General features: G+C 46.8%; 1 protein-coding gene across 2 annotated transcripts in view; it reads left to right on the top strand.

Moving 5' to 3' along the window:
* Positions 1–20,466, top strand: part of LOC135056112 (UDP-glucuronosyltransferase 3A1-like) — a 118,487-nt gene that overhangs the window by 37,163 nt on the left and 60,858 nt on the right. The window contains exon 1 of one of the 2 annotated variants that reach the window (XM_063960891.1): positions 16,788–16,964. The exons of the other annotated variant lie outside the window; for it this stretch is intronic. Coding sequence (XP_063816961.1) covers positions 16,828–16,964 — 137 coding nt within the window. The 5' untranslated portion in view covers positions 16,788–16,827. Of the gene's footprint in view, positions 1–16,787; positions 16,965–20,466 lie in introns of those variants that run through there. 2 annotated transcript variants of the gene reach the window in all.

Genomic DNA, 20,466 nt, shown 5'->3' with positions numbered 1-20,466 from the left:
TCGGCAGGAAGATTGTGTACCCCTAAGTCTGTGGAAGGCACCTCTGCCAGTAAGATTACTGGTGGGGACGGAACAGTCGCCGCAGCGGCTGAGCCTCCAGGCAAGGAAGGGGTTAATGTCAATGTAGCAGAAGATATCTCAGATACAGAAGACTCAGACTGTGATGATGATGTTTCAGAGGAAGATTACTGGGTCCATTTAGGCCTAAAGGAATTAATGGCAGAAGCTGCTAAACTTAAATCCCGGTATTATGCTCGCAAGAGAAAGTGTAATACAATTGGTAATTTGGAGCGGGTCAGGATCCAGGGTGAAATGGATGAAATACAAGCAACCATGTGTAATATAAAGGGCAGAATAACATCGCTGAAGGAATCTGAAGTAAAGAAGAAAAAGGCAAAAGTTTCCATACCAGCAGGGAAGGAGTTAACTGCAGTGCATAGAAATCAGGTTACACCCTCATCAAAGGAGTTGATTCACCTGGAGAAGGAAGAGGGTGTGGAGATGGTGGAATCCCCAGCTATTGATGAGCTCCAGAGTGTGCCTGTCCAGGAAGAGGCTGTGGTTTTTCTGGATACAGCATCATCGGCTGCTATGGAGATGGAAGCAGAGGCGAGGGGAGCAGACGGCGGCTCGGGAATCCCTGGTGGTGCGCCAAGCAAGGTAAGATCTGTGCAGGTGTTGTCAGGAGGGGATTCCCGGGGGTTACCCGTGGCTGCCAAGGTGCCGGGCAATGGTAGCAGTAATGAAAATGCTGTTATAGGTGACAGGCCGGTGAGGACCGGAGGGCAGGATCCGGCGTCGGGTCTATGCAGGGCGCAGGGTGGCATGGAGGATGAGCCTGTTAACATTTTGCTTTAATCCGATGCAGGTCCTAGTGTAATTGTGCAGGCTGTGTCCAAAGAAGTGCAGGGAGGTGTGGGAATGGCAGTGAGGAAGACTGTAATAACTGATGGTTTGGCTCAAGGTCTGGCAGCTCTAGATCCAGAGACTTTGGATGCTGGTGAGAAAGTAGTTGCAGAGTCAATGTATGGGAACATTCCAGCTCCTGCCAGGGTGAAGGAAGCATTGTCGTTAATCAGTGCAGAAGTAAAGAAAAATAATTCTAAAGACATTCCAGAAGGAAAGGATAAAAATGTTGGGGGAAAACTGCAAAGTGAAAATGTCAATTTAGCTCCTCTTGTTTCTTTTTCAGTGACAGAGGGTGGAGGGAGTGCGGGTAAGCATAACCCTGAAGAAATGTCTTATGCACAGAAGGCGGCAGATATGGGGAAAAATTCTGGGAATAAGGATACAAGATTTGGTGGTGGCCAGAGAGTGAGACGGAACCTAGTACAGTTTAGGTGGGTGGGTGATGGTGACCCCCCACCTAAGACTGATTTTCTAAGGTTAATTTTTTCTCTTGGGGTTACTTACAGAGATTTATATGCCTGTATTCACCCTTTAAAATCTGTTGAGTATGATGTCAGCTTTTATAATAAGGAAACATTGTTTATTTTTTGGAGAAAGTGGTCTGTAAACAAGGACAAGAGTGGTTACTGTAAGTATGAGGCGGATTTGATGGAGAAGCAAAATGACATAAAAGTGACCATCCTGGTCCGCAATGAATCTATACCTATGGAAGATATCAGGTTTTGGTTAAGCAGGCAATGTGAATTGCAATCTGACATTAGGAAAACGGACCACACAATGGGAGTGTGGGGAGGTGCTTGGTTGGCCAGTGTACGTCTGTATCCTGGGGAAACCGGTGTGCATCATATTCCATCTGCTGCGTACATAGGTCGAGACCGGGTGCAGATATTTTATACTGGTCAACCAAGGACATGTTTTAAGTGTGGTGAGGCTGGCCACCTCAGTGGTGACTGTGGGGGTGTGAAATGTTCGATGTGTGGGGAGAGTGGACATACATCTAGAACATGTAATAAGGTGAAATGTAACCTTTGTGGGGAGATGGGACATCCCTACAGTCGTTGCCCCATGGCAAATCATAACAACAGGGGTTGCATGAATTTTGAGGAATGTAGTAGTTCAGAAATGGGAATTACTAGGGGTGGAGTAGTTAAAGTGAACAAAGAGAAATGTCATGGGAAATTGGAAAAATAGTGTCAGAAGGAAGCAAAGTTCAGCCTCAGGCCCAACCACAGCCTCAATCCCAGTCCCAATCCTGGTTTCAGGTGGGAAAAAAAGGTGTAAAAACAACAAAGAGGAAAGTGGAGGAAGAGGTGATTCTTTCAAATAGGTTTGGCGTATTGACAGATGAGGAAGATGAGGGAGAAGTGGTTCTAGAAAAAGGGGAACCAAAACTTAAACCTAGAAGACAGAGAAGAAAGAACAAAGAAAGGAAAGAAGTAATTAAGATGGTAGGGAAGAGAAGGAGGGAGGAGGGAGAAGGAAATGCAGACAGTGAAATAGAGGATGTTGCAGCAGAAAGTTTAGAGTGGGATCCAATAGGGATTGAATTGGAGCAAAGAAAAGAGGAGGAGGAGTTTGGGAAGCCACTGCTTGAGGATGAGGAGGTAGGTTTGGAGGTGGTTGCTGCTGAGGAGGAAGTGATGGTGATAGGGAAAGAGGCAGAGAGTGAATCTGAGAGTCAGAGCAATCAAAATAATGTGTCTGGCCCTGGGTCACTGGATGCAAGGGAACCCTCTGACCCTGGTCCTAAAGAGGCTGGTGCGGGAGTGGATGTGGTTGTGATTGAGGAAATGAATGGGGTGGCATGTATGGATTGTGGTGTTGGTGGTGGGGGTGGTGGTGATAACTAGAGTAATGTATGTGCATAGTCCATTTCAACAATCTGGAACCATGGATCCCCATCCTATTCGATGTGCCACAATGAATGTGGCTTCCGTGTTATCCGTACGTGCTCGGTATCTGGCTTTTGATTTTTTTGACAACCAGAACGTGGACATCTTGTTCTTACAAGAGACCCGGATCAACAGATTAGCAGCCCTTCACAAAGCTAAAAGTGAGTGGAGGCGCGGGCCCTCTTTTTGGTCTCTTGCTGCTGAGCCGTACGGTGGGGTGGCGGTACTTTTTACCGACATGGTAACCGTGCGCAAGGTTGTTGAGTTACAAGTGGGAAGGTGTATGATTTTGGATGTCACTTTAAGAGGACATAACCTTAGGCTTATCAATATCTATGGCCCCCAGTCTCGCTGGGACAGGAAATGTCTTTTTGAAATGGTTAAACCCTTTCTTTTCACGGCCCAGCAAGTTATCTTTGGGGGCGATTTCAACGCCATCATTAGGCCAAAAGACAGGGGAGGCTCCAGAGGACTGAGGCTGGGCTATGATGAGAATTTTTTAGTTAGTATGGTTAGTCAGGCAGGTATGGTTGATGTACACGTTAAACATCAACCAGACCTCACGGGGTACACTTACTTTTGTGGTCAGCGCAGATCTAAAATAGACAGGTTTTTTTGTTAAGGAGTCCTCAAGCACTTTACCTTCAGAGGTAAAGTTTGTAGAGTTCTCCGATCACGGGTACTTAAGTTTTGTTTTGAATGCCTCGCAATCCTTCCAGAAAGGAAGGGGTTTGTGGCGTCTGAATGCTGAGCTTCTCAAGGAAGAGGAAGTGAGACAGTCTATCAGGGAGTTTTTTCAGGCGCAGGAGTCACTGTTGGAGGCTGGTTGGAGTAGATCGGAGTGGTGGGAGGAAGTAAAAAAGAGAGCCCGAAGTCTTTTCAGGAGGCTAGTAGTCAAAAGAAACTTGGTTAAAAAAAATACCTACTATACTCTAAGAAGGAGATTAGATTTCCTGATCTCTGAACAGGGGGATAGTGGGGAAATCTCCCGGGTGAAATCACAAATGAGAGAACATCAGTATAGCCGTCTATCTTCTTTGATTTTGGAGAGGGATTACGGAAAGTACCACTCCCCGGATCCCTACCAGAGTTGTAGAAGGGGGATTGATGTTAAAGAGATAAGAGGGCTTGTTGATGGAGAGGGTGTGCTTCAGAAGGGTGAGGAAGGCATCCTTAAAGTCATCAGGTTCTATTACGCTGAACTCTTGTCTGCGAAGGCACTTGACAGAGAAACGATGGAGGCATTTCTGAGGGAGACACCAGGTCTTGTGGAGCCAGATGCTTCTTTTGACTGTTTGAACAGCGAAATAGGTGTGGAGGAGGTCAGAGAGGCAATTGGCGGGTTAACTCCCAAAAAATCTCCAGGACCAGATGGTTTAACAGCTGAATTCTATAAAGAATTCTCAGATATCCTGGCTCCTCGTCTTACGGAAGTATATAATACTAGCCTGGGTGAGGGTGAACTCCCTCCTTCCATGAGACAGTCAGCTCTTATTTTGCTGTCCAAAGGTAAGGACCCGGTCCATATTGAGAACTGGCGCCCCATCGCTCTTCTCAATACGGACAGAAAGATTCTGGCAAAAATCTTTTTCAACAGGCTAAGGGAATTTTCAGAGCTTGTACTTTCGCCTTCCCAGCACTGTACTGTAAAGGGCCGCAGTACCTTTACTGCTGTCCTTGGTGTCCGGGAGGCTCTTGAAAGGTGCAGGGCTTGAAAGTTGAATAAGTTTCTGCTGGCATTGGATCAGTCTAAGGCTTTTGATCGGGTCAATCATGAGTACCTGTGGGCCTTACTTGAAATGTATGGTTTCCCTATAAGGGCGGTAAATTGGTTGAAAGTTTTGTATAAAAAGGCCGAGAGCTTCCCACTTGTGAATGGTTGGGTAGGGCCTGCATTTCCGGTAGACTCTGGTGTTCGTCAGGGGTGTCCCCTGAGCCCTCTTTTGTATGTCTTTGCAATAGATCCTTTTATAAGAAGGGTTGAGGGTGGCATGTTGGAAGGGGTGCAGCTGAACCCAGAGTTTCCTTTGAGTGTAGTAGCCTATGCTGATGATGTCACAGTAGTCCTGTCATCGGTGGCAGAGGCATGTGATGTAGACCAACTGATCATGGAATATTCAAGTGCTTCGGGTTCCATAATCAATCAGGACAAGTGTGAAGCTTTCTGGATGGGGGAGGAAGGCAATGAGTTTGATCTTCCGGACAGCCTCCCCAGGGCCAGTCAATGTATAAAAATCTTGGGCATCAAATTTGATCATGGTGACTATGCAAGTACAAATTGGGTCGGGAAACTGGATGGTGCAACCCGTAAAGTAAAGAGCTGGATAGGATGGAAGTTCTCTCTGAGGGAAAGGGTGGACCTGTGTAAAACTTACCTGATCCCAATGTTTTTGTATGTCAGCTATGTATGTTTTTTGCCACAATCTTTGTGGACTAGAATGAATTCCTTGTTTTTTCTACTTTTGTGGGGGAACAAGATGAACATTGTGAAAAGAGGTATCACTTACAGACCGAGGGCAGAAGGGGGCTTGGATATGGTTAACCCCGTAGTCTTCTTTGTAACAGCTTTTTTAAAGCTAAATGTCGGTGGTCTCTGCTTAGAGACGCCCCCTCGGTGGGTAAATGGCTTTAGGGAATGGGTGTCTCCCTTTATTAGAGTATGGTTACAGGATGGCAGACTGAGAATTTTTCGGGCTCAGCGAGGCTACCTCCCGATCTATGTGATCCAGTGTCTGAAAGTGATTAGGCGATGGGGCCTGCAGGTGGGTGATATAAGAGATCTCTCGAGAAAGGAGTTGGGGAAGAGGGTCTTGTGTTCCCACTTTTATGTCCCATTGGCCCTGAAAGACTGCCCAGGTAATGTTCTCACAGAAGGATTGAATCTGGTAAATTCCCAGAGGGTGCCTCTGAAGTTTAGGGATATTGCCTGGTTCTCTTTTCAAGGGAAGCTTTATGTTGGGGGAAACATCAAATTTAGAAGTGCCGATGAACGTGTTTGCCCACGGGAGGAATGTCAAGGGGAGGAGGAGACCATGGACCACTTCTTCTGTAGATGTCCCTTTAACATAAAGGTTTACAAAACAGTGTCGGGTGCCATAGGCATCCCTTGCCTTTCGGGGCTCAGTTACCCGGAATGGGTCTACGGGGCATTCAAAGGGTATGGGGGCTTTGATTTAGGCACAATTTTTTTAGTCAGCTTAGCGGTTAGGTTCCACACGTGGCAGGCACGGTGTCTGGTTAGTTTGAGAGGAAAAGTCCTTCCCTGTGAAGAGGTGGTGGGTCGTATTCTTCATGAGGTGAGTCGGATGATGGATCTGGAGAAGAAGAGATTGGACACTGTCAGCTGGTCCAGATTGTGGCGCCAGTTGAAACCCCCTTAGTGGGTGGTGGAAGATATCTTCTTTTCAGTCTCAGGTTCTTTTCTGTCCTGGTCACTTTTTCTCAGCTGATTAGGTTTTGCTGTTTCATTTTCTTAAAGAAGGGGTTTGCATACACCTTAAAATATGCAGATATGTTACTCTAGTTATAATTATTTGTTGGTAGTCCGGTATGTATGGAGGGTGAATGGTATGAATGAAGGTAGGATTGTGGATAAATGTGGGAGTGTATAGAGGTGGAGGGTTTATGATAGATGGATAAATGTGTGTTAAATGTTGAGTCAGCTAAGTGGGAAATGTTGGGGGGGTTTCCTGAAATGGATTCACAGAAATTATGTGGATCAAGGAAAATGTTTAAAATGAAAGTATGATAAAGTGATGGAAAACATATTTGAGTTATGTAAACGGTAAATATCATGATGTAATGATCTCTATTTATTTATTATGTATATAATTGTAAATATGATTAGAATGTTTATATTTTGTTATAAAATGGAAGCTGTGCATAAATAAAAACATGCCCATGCACATACACTACTGTTCTCTCCCGGCGTAACCCAGGCGCATAAACTACTGTTCTCTCCCGGCGTAACCCATGCACATACACTACTGTTCTCTCCCGGCGTAACCCAGGCGCATAAACTACTGTTCTCTCCTGGCGTAACCCAGGCGCATATACTACTGTTCTCTCCTGGTGTAACCCAGGCACATATACTACTGTTCTCTACTGATGTAACCCAGGCGCATAAACTACTGCTCTCTCCTGGCGTAACCCAGGCACATATACTACTGCTCTCTCCTGGCGTAACCCAGGCACATATACTACTGCTCTCTCCTGGTGTAACCCAGGCGCATATACTACTGTTCTCTCCTGGTGTAACCCAGGCACATATACTACTGTTCTCTCCTGGCGTAACCCAGGCACATATACTACTGCTCTCTCCTGGCGTAACCCATGCACATACACTACTGTTCTCTCCCGGCATAACCCAGGCGCATAAACTACTGTTCTCTCCTGGCGTAACCCAGGCGCATATACTACTGTTCTCTCCTGGTGTAACCCAGGCACATATACTACTGCTCTCTCCTGGCGTAACCCAGGCACATATACTACTGTTCTCTCCTGGTGTAACCCAGGCACATATACTACTGTTCTCTACTGATGTAACCCAGGCGCATAAACTACTGCTCTCTCCTGGTGTAACCCAGGCACATATACTACTGCTCTCTCCTGGCGTAACCCAGGCACATATACTACTGCTCTCTCCTGGTGTAACCCAGGCGCATATACTACTGTTCTCTCCTGGTGTAACCCAGGTGCATATACTACTGTTCTCTCCTGGTGTAACCCATGCACATATACTACCGGTCTCTCCCGGTGTAACCCAGGCACATATACCTGCTCTCTCCCGGTGTAACCCAGGCACATATACTACCGCTCTCTCCTGGTGTAACCCAGGGACATATACTACTGCCCTCTCCAGGCGTAACCCAGGCACATATACTACTGCTCTCTCCTGGTGTAACCCAGGGGCATATACTACTGTTCTCTCCTGGTGTAACCCAGGTGCATATACTACTGTTCTCTCCTGGTGTAACCCAGGTGCATATACTACTGCTCTCTCCTGGTGTGCAGACGTATGTGCAGGAGCTCCTGTGCTCCAGAGCCTAGCAGTGCAGCAGAGTGAGAGTGCCCGCCCCCTGCAGGATTCCTGGGCAGGAGTTGCTGCTATTAGCAGGGGGAGAGTGGAAGTTTCAGCAGGTGGAAGGCCTGGGCCCGGGGCTGCTGCCTTTGGGTCCCAGAGGTATGAAGAAGGGGCAGGCATCCCTCACGCCACCCCCTTCCCCAGCTATAGGGGTTGGGGGACAGGAAGGGACGGTGGAATCAGCCAGCCAGCCACGGATTACAAGGAGTACCAGCAGTGTTGCCAGAGCCCCTGTGAAGCAGCAGGGATCGGCAGGAAGATTGTGTACCCCTAAGCCTGTGGAAGGCACCTCTGCCAGTAAGATTACTGGTGGGGACGGTACAGTCGCCGCAGCGGCTGAGCCTCCAGGCAAGGAAGGGGTTAATGTCAATGTAACAGAAGATATCTCAGATACAGAGGACTCAGACTGTGATGATGATGTTTCAGAGGAAGATTACTGGGTCCATTTAGGCCTAAAGGAATTAATGGCAGAAGCTGCTAAACTTAAATCCCGGTATTATGCTCGCAAGAGAAAGTGTAATACAATTGGTAATTTGGAGCGGGTCAGAATCCAGGGTGAAATGGATGAAATACAAGCAACCATGTGTAATATAAAGGGCAGAATAACATCGCTGAAGGAATTTGAAGTAAAGAAGAAAAAGGCAAAAGTTTCCATACCAGCAGGGAAGGAGTTAACTGCAGTGCATAGAAATCAGGTTACACCCTCATCAAAGGAGTTGATTCACCTGGAGAAGGAAGAGGGTGTGGAGATGGTGGAATCCCCAGCTATTGATGAGCTCCAGAGTGTGCCTGTCCAGGAAGAGGCTGTGGTTTTTCTGGATACAGCATCATCGGCTGCTATGGAGACGGAAGCAGAGGCGAGGGGAGCAGACGGCGGCTCGGGAATCCCTGGTGGTGCGCCAAGCAAGGTAAGATCTGTGCAGGTGTTGTCAGGAGGGGATTCCCAGGGGTTACCCGTGGCTGCCAAGGTGCCGGGCAATGGTAGCAGTAATGAAAATGCTGTTATAGGTGACAGGCCGGTGAGGACCGGAGGGCAGGATCCGGCGTCGGGTCTATGCAGGGCGCAGGGTGGCATGGAGGATGAGCCTGTTAACATTTTGCTTTAATCCGATGCAGGTCCTAGTGTAATTGTGCAGGCTGTGTCCAAAGAAGTGCAGGGAGGTGTGGGAATGGCAGTGAGGAAGACTGTAATAACTGATGGTTTGGCTCAAGGTCTGCCAGCTCTAGATCCAGAGACTTTGGATGCTGGTGAGAAAGTAGTTGCAGAGTCAATGTATGGGAACATTCCAGCTCCTGCCAGGGTGAAGGAAGCATTGTCGTTAATCAGTGCAGAAGTAAAGAAAAATAATTCTAAAGACATTCCAGAAGGAAAGGATAAAAATGTTGGGGGAAAACTGCAAAGTGAAAATGTCAATTTAGCTCCTCTTGTTTCTTTTTCAGTGACAGAGGGTGGAGGGAGTGCGGGTAAGCATAACCCTGAAGAAATGTCTTATGCACAGAAGGCGGCAGATATGGGGAAAAATTCTGGGAATAAGGATACAAGATTTGGTGGTGGCCAGAGAGTGAGACGGAACCTAGTACAGTTTAGGTGGGTGGGTGATGGTGACCCCCCACCTAAGACTGATTTTCTAAGGTTAATTTTTTCTCTTGGGGTTACTTACAGAGATTTATATGCCTGTATTCACCCTTTAAAATCTGTTGAGTATGATGTCAGCTTTTATAATAAGGAAACATTGTTTATTTTTTGGAGAAAGTGGTCTGTAAACAAGGACAAGAGTGGTTACTGTAAGTATGAGGCGGATTTGATGGAGAAGCAAAATGACATAAAAGTGACCATCCTGGTCCGCAATGAATCTATACCTATGGAAGATATCAGGTTTTGGTTAAGCAGGCAATGTGAATTGCAATCTGACATTAGGAAAACGGACCACACAATGGGAGTGTGGGGAGGTGCTTGGTTGGCCAGTGTACGTCTGTATCCTGGGGAAACCGGTGTGCATCATATTCCATCTGCTGCGTACATAGGTCGAGACCGGGTGCAGATATTTTATACTGGTCAACCAAGGACATGTTTTAAGTGTGGTGAGGCTGGCCACCTCAGTGGTGACTGTGGGGGTGTGAAATGTTCGATGTGTGGGGAGAGTGGACATACATCTAGAACATGTAATAAGGTGAAATGTAACCTTTGTGGGGAGATGGGACATCCCTACAGTCGTTGCCCCATGGCAAATCATAACAACAGGGGTTGCATGAATTTTGAGGAATGTAGTAGTTCAGAAATGGGAATTACTAGGGGTGGAGTAGTTAAAGTGAACAAAGAGAAAGAAATGTCATGGGAAATTGGAAAAATAGTGTCAGAAGGAAGCAAAGTTCAGCCTCAGGCCCAACCACAGCCTCAATCCCAGTCCCAATCCTGGTTTCAGGTGGGAAAAAAAGGTGTAAAAACAACAAAGAGGAAAGTGGAGGAAGAGGTGATTCTTTCAAATAGGTTTGGCGTATTGACAGATGAGGAAGATGAGGGAGAAGTGGTTCTAGAAAAAGGGGAACCAAAACTTAAACCTAGAAGACAGAGAAGAAAGAACAAAGAAAGGAAAGAAGTAATTAAGATGGTAGGGAAGAGAAGGAGGGAGGAGGGAGAAGGAAATGCAGACAGTGAAATAGAGGATGTTGCAGCAGAAAGTTTAGAGTGGGATCCAATAGGGATTGAATTGGAGCAAAGAAAAGAGGAGGAGGAGTTTGGGAAGCCACTGCTTGAGGATGAGGAGGTAGGTTTGGAGGTGGTTGCTGCTGAGGAGGAAGTGATGGTGATAGGGAAAGAGGCAGAGAGTGAATCTGAGAGTCAGAGCAATCAAAATAATGTGTCTGGCCCTGGGTCACTGGATGCAAGGGAACCCTCTGACCCTGGTCCTAAAGAGGCTGGTGCGGGAGTGGATGTGGTTGTGATTGAGGAAATGAATGGGGTGGCATGTATGGATTGTGGTGTTGGTGGTGGGGGTGGTGGTGATAACTAGAGTAATGTATGTGCATAGTCCATTTCAACAATCTGGAACCATGGATCCCCATCCTATTCGATGTGCCACAATGAATGTGGCTTCCGTGTTATCCGTACGTGCTCGGTATCTGGCTTTTGATTTTTTTGACAACCAGAACGTGGACATCTTGTTCTTACAAGAGACCCGGATCAACAGATTAGCAGCCCTTCACAAAGCTAAAAGTGAGTGGAGGCGCGGGCCCTCTTTTTGGTCTCTTGCTGCTGAGCCGTACGGTGGGGTGGCGGTACTTTTTACCGACATGGTAACCGTGCGCAAGGTTGTTGAGTTACAAGTGGGAAGGTGTATGATTTTGGATGTCACTTTAAGAGGACATAACCTTAGGCTTATCAATATCTATGGCCCCCAGTCTCGCTGGGACAGGAAATGTCTTTTTGAAATGGTTAAACCCTTTCTTTTCACGGCCCAGCAAGTTATCTTTGGGGGCGATTTCAACGCCATCATTAGGCCAAAAGACAGGGGAGGCTCCAGAGGACTGAGGCTGGGCTATGATGAGAATTTTTTAGTTAGTATGGTTAGTCAGGCAGGTATGGTTGATGTACACGTTAAACATCAACCAGACCTCACGGGGTACACTTACTTTTGTGGTCAGCGCAGATCTAAAATAGACAGGTTTTTTTGTTAAGGAGTCCTCAAGCACTTTACCTTCAGAGGTAAAGTTTGTAGAGTTCTCCGATCACGGGTACTTAAGTTTTGTTTTGAATGCCTCGCAATCCTTCCAGAAAGGAAGGGGTTTGTGGCGTCTGAATGCTGAGCTTCTCAAGGAAGAGGAAGTGAGACAGTCTATCAGGGAGTTTTTTCAGGCGCAGGAGTCACTGTTGGAGGCTGGTTGGAGTAGATCGGAGTGGTGGGAGGAAGTAAAAAAGAGAGCCCGAAGTCTTTTCAGGAGGCTAGTAGTCAAAAGAAACTTGGTTAAAAAAAATACCTACTATACTCTAAGAAGGAGATTAGATTTCCTGATCTCTGAACAGGGGGATAGTGGGGAAATCTCCCGGGTGAAATCACAAATGAGAGAACATCAGTATAGCCGTCTATCTTCTTTGATTTTGGAGAGGGATTACGGAAAGTACCACTCCCCGGATCCCTACCAGAGTTGTAGAAGGGGGATTGATGTTAAAGAGATAAGAGGGCTTGTTGATGGAGAGGGTGTGCTTCAGAAGGGTGAGGAAGGCATCCTTAAAGTCATCAGGTTCTATTACGCTGAACTCTTGTCTGCGAAGGCACTTGACAGAGAAACGATGGAGGCATTTCTGAGGGAGACACCAGGTCTTGTGGAGCCAGATGCTTCTTTTGACTGTTTGAACAGCGAAATAGGTGTGGAGGAGGTCAGAGAGGCAATTGGCGGGTTAACTCCCAAAAAATCTCCAGGACCAGATGGTTTAACAGCTGAATTCTATAAAGAATTCTCAGATATCCTGGCTCCTCGTCTTACGGAAGTATATAATACTAGCCTGGGTGAGGGTGAACTCCCTCCTTCCATGAGACAGTCAGCTCTTATTTTGCTGTCCAAAGGTAAGGACCCGGTCCATATTGAGAACTGGCGCCCCATCGCTCTTCTCAATACGGACAGAAAGATTCTGGCAAAAATCTTTTTCAACAGGCTAAGGGAATTTTCAGAGCTTGTACTTTCGCCTTCCCAGCACTGTACTGTAAAGGGCCGCAGTACCTTTACTGCTGTCCTTGGTGTCCGGGAGGCTCTTGAAAGGTGCAGGGCTTGAAAGTTGAATAAGTTTCTGCTGGCATTGGATCAGTCTAAGGCTTTTGATCGGGTCAATCATGAGTACCTGTGGGCCTTACTTGAAATGTATGGTTTCCCTATAAGGGCGGTAAATTGGTTGAAAGTTTTGTATAAAAAGGCCGAGAGCTTCCCACTTGTGAATGGTTGGGTAGGGCCTGCATTTCCGGTAGACTCTGGTGTTCATCAGGGGTGTCCCCTGAGCCCTCTTTTGTATGTCTTTGCAATAGATCCTTTTATAAGAAGGGTTGAGGGAGGCATGTTGGAAGGGGTGCAGCTGAACCCAGAGTTTCCTTTGAGTGTAGTAGCCTATGCTGATGATGTCACAGTAGTCCTGTCATCGGTGGCAGAGGCATGTGATGTAGACCAACTGATCATGGAATATTCAAGTGCTTCGGGTTCCATAATCAATCAGGACAAGTGTGAAGCTTTCTGGATGGGGGAGGAAGGCAATGAGTTTGATCTTCCGGACAGCCTCCCCAGGGCCAGTCAATGTATAAAAATCTTGGGCATCAAATTTGATCATGGTGACTATGCAAGTACAAATTGGGTCGGGAAACTGGATGGTGCAACCCGTAAAGTAAAGAGCTGGATAGGATGGAAGTTCTCTCTGAGGGAAAGGGTGGACCTGTGTAAAACTTACCTGATCCCAATGTTTTTGTATGTCAGCTATGTATGTTTTTTGCCACAATCTTTGTGGACTAGAATGAATTCCTTGTTTTTTCTACTTTTGTGGGGGAACAAGATGAACATTGTGAAAAGAGGTATCACTTACAGACCGAGGGCAGAAGGGGGCTTGGATATGGTTAACCCCGTAGTCTTCTTTGTAACAGCTTTTTTAAAGCTAAATGTCGGTGGTCTCTGCTTAGAGACGCCCCCTCGGTGGGTAAATGGCTTTAGGGAATGGGTGTCTCCCTTTATTAGAGTATGGTTACAGGATGGCAGACTGAGAATTTTTCGGGCTCAGCGAGGCTACCTCCCGATCTATGTGATCCAGTGTCTGAAAGTGATTAGGCGATGGGGCCTGCAGGTGGGTGATATAAGAGATCTCTCGAGAAAGGAGTTGGGGAAGAGGGTCTTGTGTTCCCACTTTTATGTCCCATTGGCCCTGAAAGACTGCCCAGGTAATGTTCTCACAGAAGGATTGAATCTGGTAAATTCCCAGAGGGTGCCTCTGAAGTTTAGGGATATTGCCTGGTTCTCTTTTCAAGGGAAGCTTTATGTTGGGGGAAACATCAAATTTAGAAGTGCCGATGAACGTGTTTGCCCACGGGAGGAATGTCAAGGGGAGGAGGAGACCATGGACCACTTCTTCTGTAGATGTCCCTTTAACATAAAGGTTTACAAAACAGTGTCGGGTGCCATAGGCATCCCTTGCCTTTCGGGGCTCAGTTACCCGGAATGGGTCTACGGGGCATTCAAAGGGTATGGGGGCTTTGATTTAGGCACAATTTTTTTAGTCAGCTTAGCGGTTAGGTTCCACACGTGGCAGGCACGGTGTCTGGTTAGTTTGAGAGGAAAAGTCCTTCCCTGTGAAGAGGTGGTGGGTCGTATTCTTCATGAGGTGAGTCGGATGATGGATCTGGAGAAGAAGAGATTGGACACTGTCAGCTGGTCCAGATTGTGGCGCCAGTTGAAACCCCCTTAGTGGGTGGTGGAAGATATCTTCTTTTCAGTCTCAGGTTCTTTTCTGTCCTGGTCACTTTTTCTCAGCTGATTAGGTTTTGCTGTTTCATTTTCTTAAAGAAGGGGTTTGCATACACCTTAAAATATGCAGATATGTTACTCTAGTTATAATTATTTGTTGGTAGTCCGGTATGTATGGAGGGTGAATGGTATGAATGAAGGTAGGATTGTGGATAAATGTGGGAGTGTATAGAGGTGGAGGGTTTATGATAGATGGATAAATGTGTGTTAAATGTTGAGTCAGCTAAGTGGGAAATGTTGGGGGGGTTTCCTGAAATGGATTCACAGAAATTATGTGGATCAAGGAAAATGTTTAAAATGAAAGTATGATAAAGTGATGGAAAACATATTTGAGTTATGTAAACGGTAAATATCATGATGTAATGATCTCTATTTATTTATTATGTATATAATTGTAAATATGATTAGAATGTTTATATTTTGTTATAAAATGGAAGCTGTGCATAAATAAAAACATGCCCATGCACATACACTACTGTTCTCTCCCGGCGTAACCCAGACGCATAAACTACTGTTCTCTCCCGGCGTAACCCATGCACATACACTACTGTTCTCTCCCGGCGTAACCCAGGCGCATAAACTACTGTTCTCTCCTGGCGTAACCCAGGCGCATATACTACTGTTCTCTCCTGGTGTAACCCAGGCACATATACTACTGTTCTCTACTGATGTAACCCAGGCGCATAAACTACTGCTCTCTCCTGGCGTAACCCAGGCACATATACTACTGCTCTCTCCTGGCGTAACCCAGGCACATATACTACTGCTCTCTCCTGGTGTAACCCAGGCGCATATACTACTGTTCTCTCCTGGTGTAACCCAGGCACATATACTACTGTTCTCTCCTGGCGTAACCCAGGCACATATACTACTGCTCTCTCCTGGCGTAACCCATGCACATACACTACTGTTCTCTCCCGGCGTAACCCAGGCGCATAAACTACTGTTCTCTCCTGGCGTAACCCAGGCGCATATACTACTGTTCTCTCCTGGTGTAACCCAGGCACATATACTACTGCTCTCTCCTGGCGTAACCCAGGCACATATACTACTGTTCTCTCCTGGTGTAACCCAGGCACATATACTACTGTTCTCTACTGATGTAACCCAGGCGCATAAACTACTGCTCTCTCCTGGTGTAACCCAGGCACATATACTACTGCTCTCTCCTGGCGTAACCCAGGCACATATACTACTGCTCTCTCCTGGTGTAACCCAGGCGCATATACTACTGTTCTCTCCTGGTGTAACCCAGGTGCATATACTACTGTTCTCTCCTGGTGTAACCCATGCACATATACTACCGGTCTCTCCCGGTGTAACCCAGGCACATATACCTGCTCTCTCCCGGTGTAACCCAGGCACATATACTACCGCTCTCTCCTGGTGTAACCCAGGGACATATACTACTGCCCTCTCCAGGCGTAACCCAGGCACATATACTACTGCTCTCTCCTGGTGTAACCCAGGGGCATATACTACTGTTCTCTCCTGGTGTAACCCAGGTGCATATACTACTGTTCTCTCCTGGTGTAACCCAGGTGCATATACTACTGTTCTCTCCTGGTGTAACGCAGGTGCATATACTACTGCTCTCTCCTGGTGTGCAGACGTATGTGCAGGAGCTCCTGTGCTCCAGAGCCTAGCAGTGCAGCAGAGTGAGAGTGCCCGCCCCCTGCAGGATTCCTGGGCAGGAGTTGCTGCTATTAGCAGGGGGAGAGTGGAAGTTTCAGCAGGTGGAAGGCCTGGGCCCGGGGCTGCTGCCTTTGGGTCCCAGAGGTATGAAGAAGGGGCAGGCATCCCTCACGCCACCCCCTTCCCCAGCTATAGGGGTTGGGGGACAGGAAGGGACGGTGGAATCAGCCAGCCAGCCACGGATTACAAGGAGTACCAGCAGTGTTGCCAGAGCCCCTGTGAAGCAGCAGGGATCGGCAGGAAGATTGTGTACCCCTAAGCCTGTGGAAGGCACCTCTGCCAGTAAGATTACTGGTGGGGACGGTACAGTCGCCGCAGCGGCTGAGCCTCCAGGCAAGGAAGGGGTTAATGTCAATGTAACAGAAGATATCTCAGATACAGAGGACTCAGACTGTGATGATGATGTTTCAGAGGAAGATTACTGGGTCCATTTAGGCCTAAAGGAATTAATGGCAGAAGCTGCTAAACTTAAATCCCGGTATTATGCTCGCAAGAGAAAGTGTAATACAATTGGTAATTTGGAGCGGGTCAGAATCCAGGGTGAAATGGATGAAATACAAGCAACCATGTGTAATATAAAGGGCAGAATAACATCGCTGAAGGAATTTGAAGTAAAGAAGAAAAAGGCAAAAGTTTCCATACCAGCAGGGAAGGAGTTAACTGCAGTGCATAGAAATCAGGTTACACCCTCATCAAAGGAGTTGATTCACCTGGAGAAGGAAGAGGGTGTGGAGATGGTGGAATCCCCAGCTATTGATGAGCTCCAGAGTGTGCCTGTCCAGGAAGAGACTGTGGTTTTTCTGGATACAGCATCATCGGCTGCTATGGAGACGGAAGCAGAGGCGAGGGGAGCAGACGGCGGCTCGGGAATCCCTGGTGGTGCGCCAAGCAAGGTAAGATCTGTGCAGGTGTTGTCAGGAGGGGATTCCCGGGGGTTACCCGTGGCTGCCAAGGTGCCGGGCAATGGTAGCAGTAATGAAAATGCTGTTATAGGTGACAGGCCGGTGAGGACCGGAGGGCAGGATCCGGCGTCGGGTCTATGCAGGGCGCAGGGTGGCATGGAGGATGAGCCTGTTAACATTTTGCTTGAATCTGATGCAGGTCCTAGTGTAATTGTGCAGGCTGTGTCCAAAGAAGTGCAGGGAGGTGTGGGAATGGCAGTGAGGAAGACTGTAATAACTGATGGTTTGGCTCAAGGTCTGCCAGCTCTAGATCCAGAGACTTTGGATGCTGGTGAGAAAGTAGTTGCAGAGTCAATGTATGGGAACATTCCAGCTCCTGCCAGGGTGAAGGAAGCATTGTCGTTAATCAGTGCAGAAGTAAAGAAAAATAATTCTAAAGACATTCCAGAAGGAAAGGATAAAAATGTTGGGGGAAAACTGCAAAGTGAAAATGTCAATTTAGCTCCTCTTGTTTCTTTTTCAGTGACAGAGGGTGGAGGGAGTGCGGGTAAGCATAACCCTGAAGAAATGTCTTATGCACAGAAGGCGGCAGATATGGGGAAAAATTCTGGGAATAAGGATACAAGATTTGGTGGTGGTAGTGGTGGCCAGAGAGTGAGACGGAACCTAGTACAGTTTAGGTGGGTGGGTGATGGTGACCCCCCCACCTAAGACTGATTTTCTAAGGTTAATTTTTTCTCTTGGGGTTACTTACAGAGATTTATATGCCTGTATTCACCCTTTAAAATCTGTTGAGTATGATGTCAGCTTTTATAATAAGGAAACATTGTTTATTTTTTGGAGAAAGTGGTCTGTAAACAAGGACAAGAGTGGTTACTGTAAGTATGAGGCGGATTTGATGGAGAAGCAAAATGACATAAAAGTGACCATCCTGGTCCGCAATGAATCTATACCTATGGAAGATATCAGGTTTTGGTTAAGCAGGCAATGTGAATTGCAATCTGACATTAGGAAAACGGACCACACAATGGGAGTGTGGGGAGGTGCTTGGTTGGCCAGTGTACGTCTGTATCCTGGGGAAACCGGTGTGCATCATATTCCATCTGCTGCGTACATAGGTCGAGACCGGGTGCAGATATTTTATACTGGTCAACCAAGGACATGTTTTAAGTGTGGTGAGGCTGGCCACCTCAGTGGTGACTGTGGGGGTGTGAAATGTTCGATGTGTGGGGAGAGTGGACATACATCTAGAACATGTAATAAGGTGAAATGTAACCTTTGTGGGGAGATAGGACATCCCTACAGTCGTTGCCCCATGGCAAATCATAACAGGGGTTGCATGAATTTTGAGGAATGTAGTAGTTCAGAAATGGGAATTACTAGGGGTGGAGTAGTTAAAGTGAACAAAGAGAAATGTCATGGGAAATTGGAAAAATAGTGTCAGAAGGAAGCAAAGTTCAGCCTCAGGCCCAACCACAGCCTCAATCCCAGTCCCAATCCTGGTTTCAGGTGGGGAAAAAAAGGTGTAAAAACAACAAAGAGGAAAGTGGAGGAAGAGGTGATTCTTTCAAATAGGTTTGGCGTATTGACAGATGAGGAAGATGAGGGAGAAGTGGTTCTAGAAAAAGGGGAACCAAAACTTAAACCTAGAAGACAGAGAAGAAAGAACAAAGAAAGGAAAGAAGTAATTAAGATGGTAGGGAAGAGAAGGAGGGAGGAGGGAGAAGGAAATGCAGACAGTGAAATAGAGGATGTTGCAGCAGAAAGTTTAGAGTGGAATCCAATAGGGATTGAATTGGAGCAAAGAAAAGAGGAGGAGGAGTTTGGGAAGCCACTGTTTGTGGATGAGGAGGTAGGTTTGGAGGTGGTTGCTGCTGAGGAGGAAGTGATGGTGATAGGGAAAGAGGCAGAGAGTGAATCTGAGAGTCAGAGCAATCAAAATAATGTGTCTGGCCCTGGGTCACTGGATGCAAGGGAACCCCCTGACCCTGGTCCTAAAGAGGCTGGTGCGGGTGTGGATGTGGTTGTGATTGAGGAAATGAATGGGGTGGCATGTATGGATCGTGGTGTTGGTGGTGGGGGTGGTGGTGATAACTAACTAGAGTAATGTATGTGCATAGTCCATTTCAACAATCTGGAACCATGGATCCCCATCCTATTCGATGTGCCACAATGAATGTGGCTTCCGTGTTATCCGTACGTGCTCGGTATCTGGCTTTTGATTTTTTTGACAACCAGAACGTGGACATCTTGTTCTTACAAGAGACCCGGATCAACAGATTAGCAGCCCTTCACAAAGCTAAAAGTGAGTGGAGGCGCGGGCCCTCTTTTTGGTCTCTTGCTGCTGAGCCGTACGGTGGGGTGGCGGTACTTTTTACCGACATGGTAACCGTGCGCAAGGTTGTTGAGTTACAAGTGGGAAGGTGTATGATTTTGGATGTCACTTTAAGAGGACATAACCTTAGGCTTATCAATATCTATGGCCCCCAGTCTCGCTGGGACAGGAAATGTCTTTTTGAAATGGTTAAACCCTTTCTTTTCACGGCCCAGCAAGTTATCTTTGGGGGCGATTTCAACGCCATCATTAGGCCAAAAGACAGGGGAGGCTCCAGAGGACTGAGGCTGGGCTATGATGAGAATTTTTTAGTTAGTATGGTTAGTCAGGCAGGTATGGTTGATGTACACGTTAAACATCAACCAGACCTCACGGGGTACACTTACTTTTGTGGTCAGCGCAGATCTAGAATAGACAGGTTTTTTGTTAAGGAGTCCTCAAGCACTTTACCTTCAGAGGTAAAGTTTGTAGAGTTCTCCGATCACGGGTACTTAAGTTTTGTTTTTAATGCCTCGCAATCCTTCCAGAAAGGAAGGGGTTTGTGGCGTCTGAATGCTGAGCTTCTCAAGGAAGAGGAAGTGAGACAGTCTTTCAGGGAGTTTTTTCAGGCGCAGGAGTCACTGTTGGAGGCTGGTTGGAGTAGATCGGAGTGGTGGGAGGAAGTAAAAAAGAGAGCCCGAAGTCTTTTCAGGAGGCTAGTAGTCAAAAGAAACTTGGTTAAAAAAAATACCTACTATACTCTAAGAAGGAGATTAGATTTCCTGATCTCTGAACAGGGGGATAGTGGGGAAATCTCCCGGGTGAAATCACAAATGAGAGAACATCAGTATAGCCGTCTATCTTCTTTGATTTTGGAGAGGGATTACGGAAAGTACCACTCCCCGGATCCCTACCAGAGTTGTAGAAGGGGGATTGATGTTAAAGAGATAAGAGGGCTTGTTGATGGAGAGGGTGTGCTTCAGAAGGGTGAGGAAGGCATCCTTAAAGTCATCAGGTCCTATTACGCTGAACTCTTGTCTGCGAAGGCACTTGACAGAGAAACGATGGAGGCATTTCTGAGGGAGACACCTGGTCTTGTGGAGCCAGATGCTTCTTTTGATTGTTTGAACAGCGAAATAGGTGTGGAGGAGGTCAGAGAGGCAATTGGCGGGTTAACTC

Source organism: Pseudophryne corroboree, chromosome 1 (assembly GCF_028390025.1).
Source record: "Pseudophryne corroboree isolate aPseCor3 chromosome 1, aPseCor3.hap2, whole genome shotgun sequence".
Lineage (NCBI taxonomy): Eukaryota > Metazoa > Chordata > Amphibia > Anura > Myobatrachidae > Pseudophryne > Pseudophryne corroboree.
The sequence above is the reverse complement of the archived record's forward strand: the minus strand, read 5'-3'. Positions and strand labels throughout refer to the sequence as shown.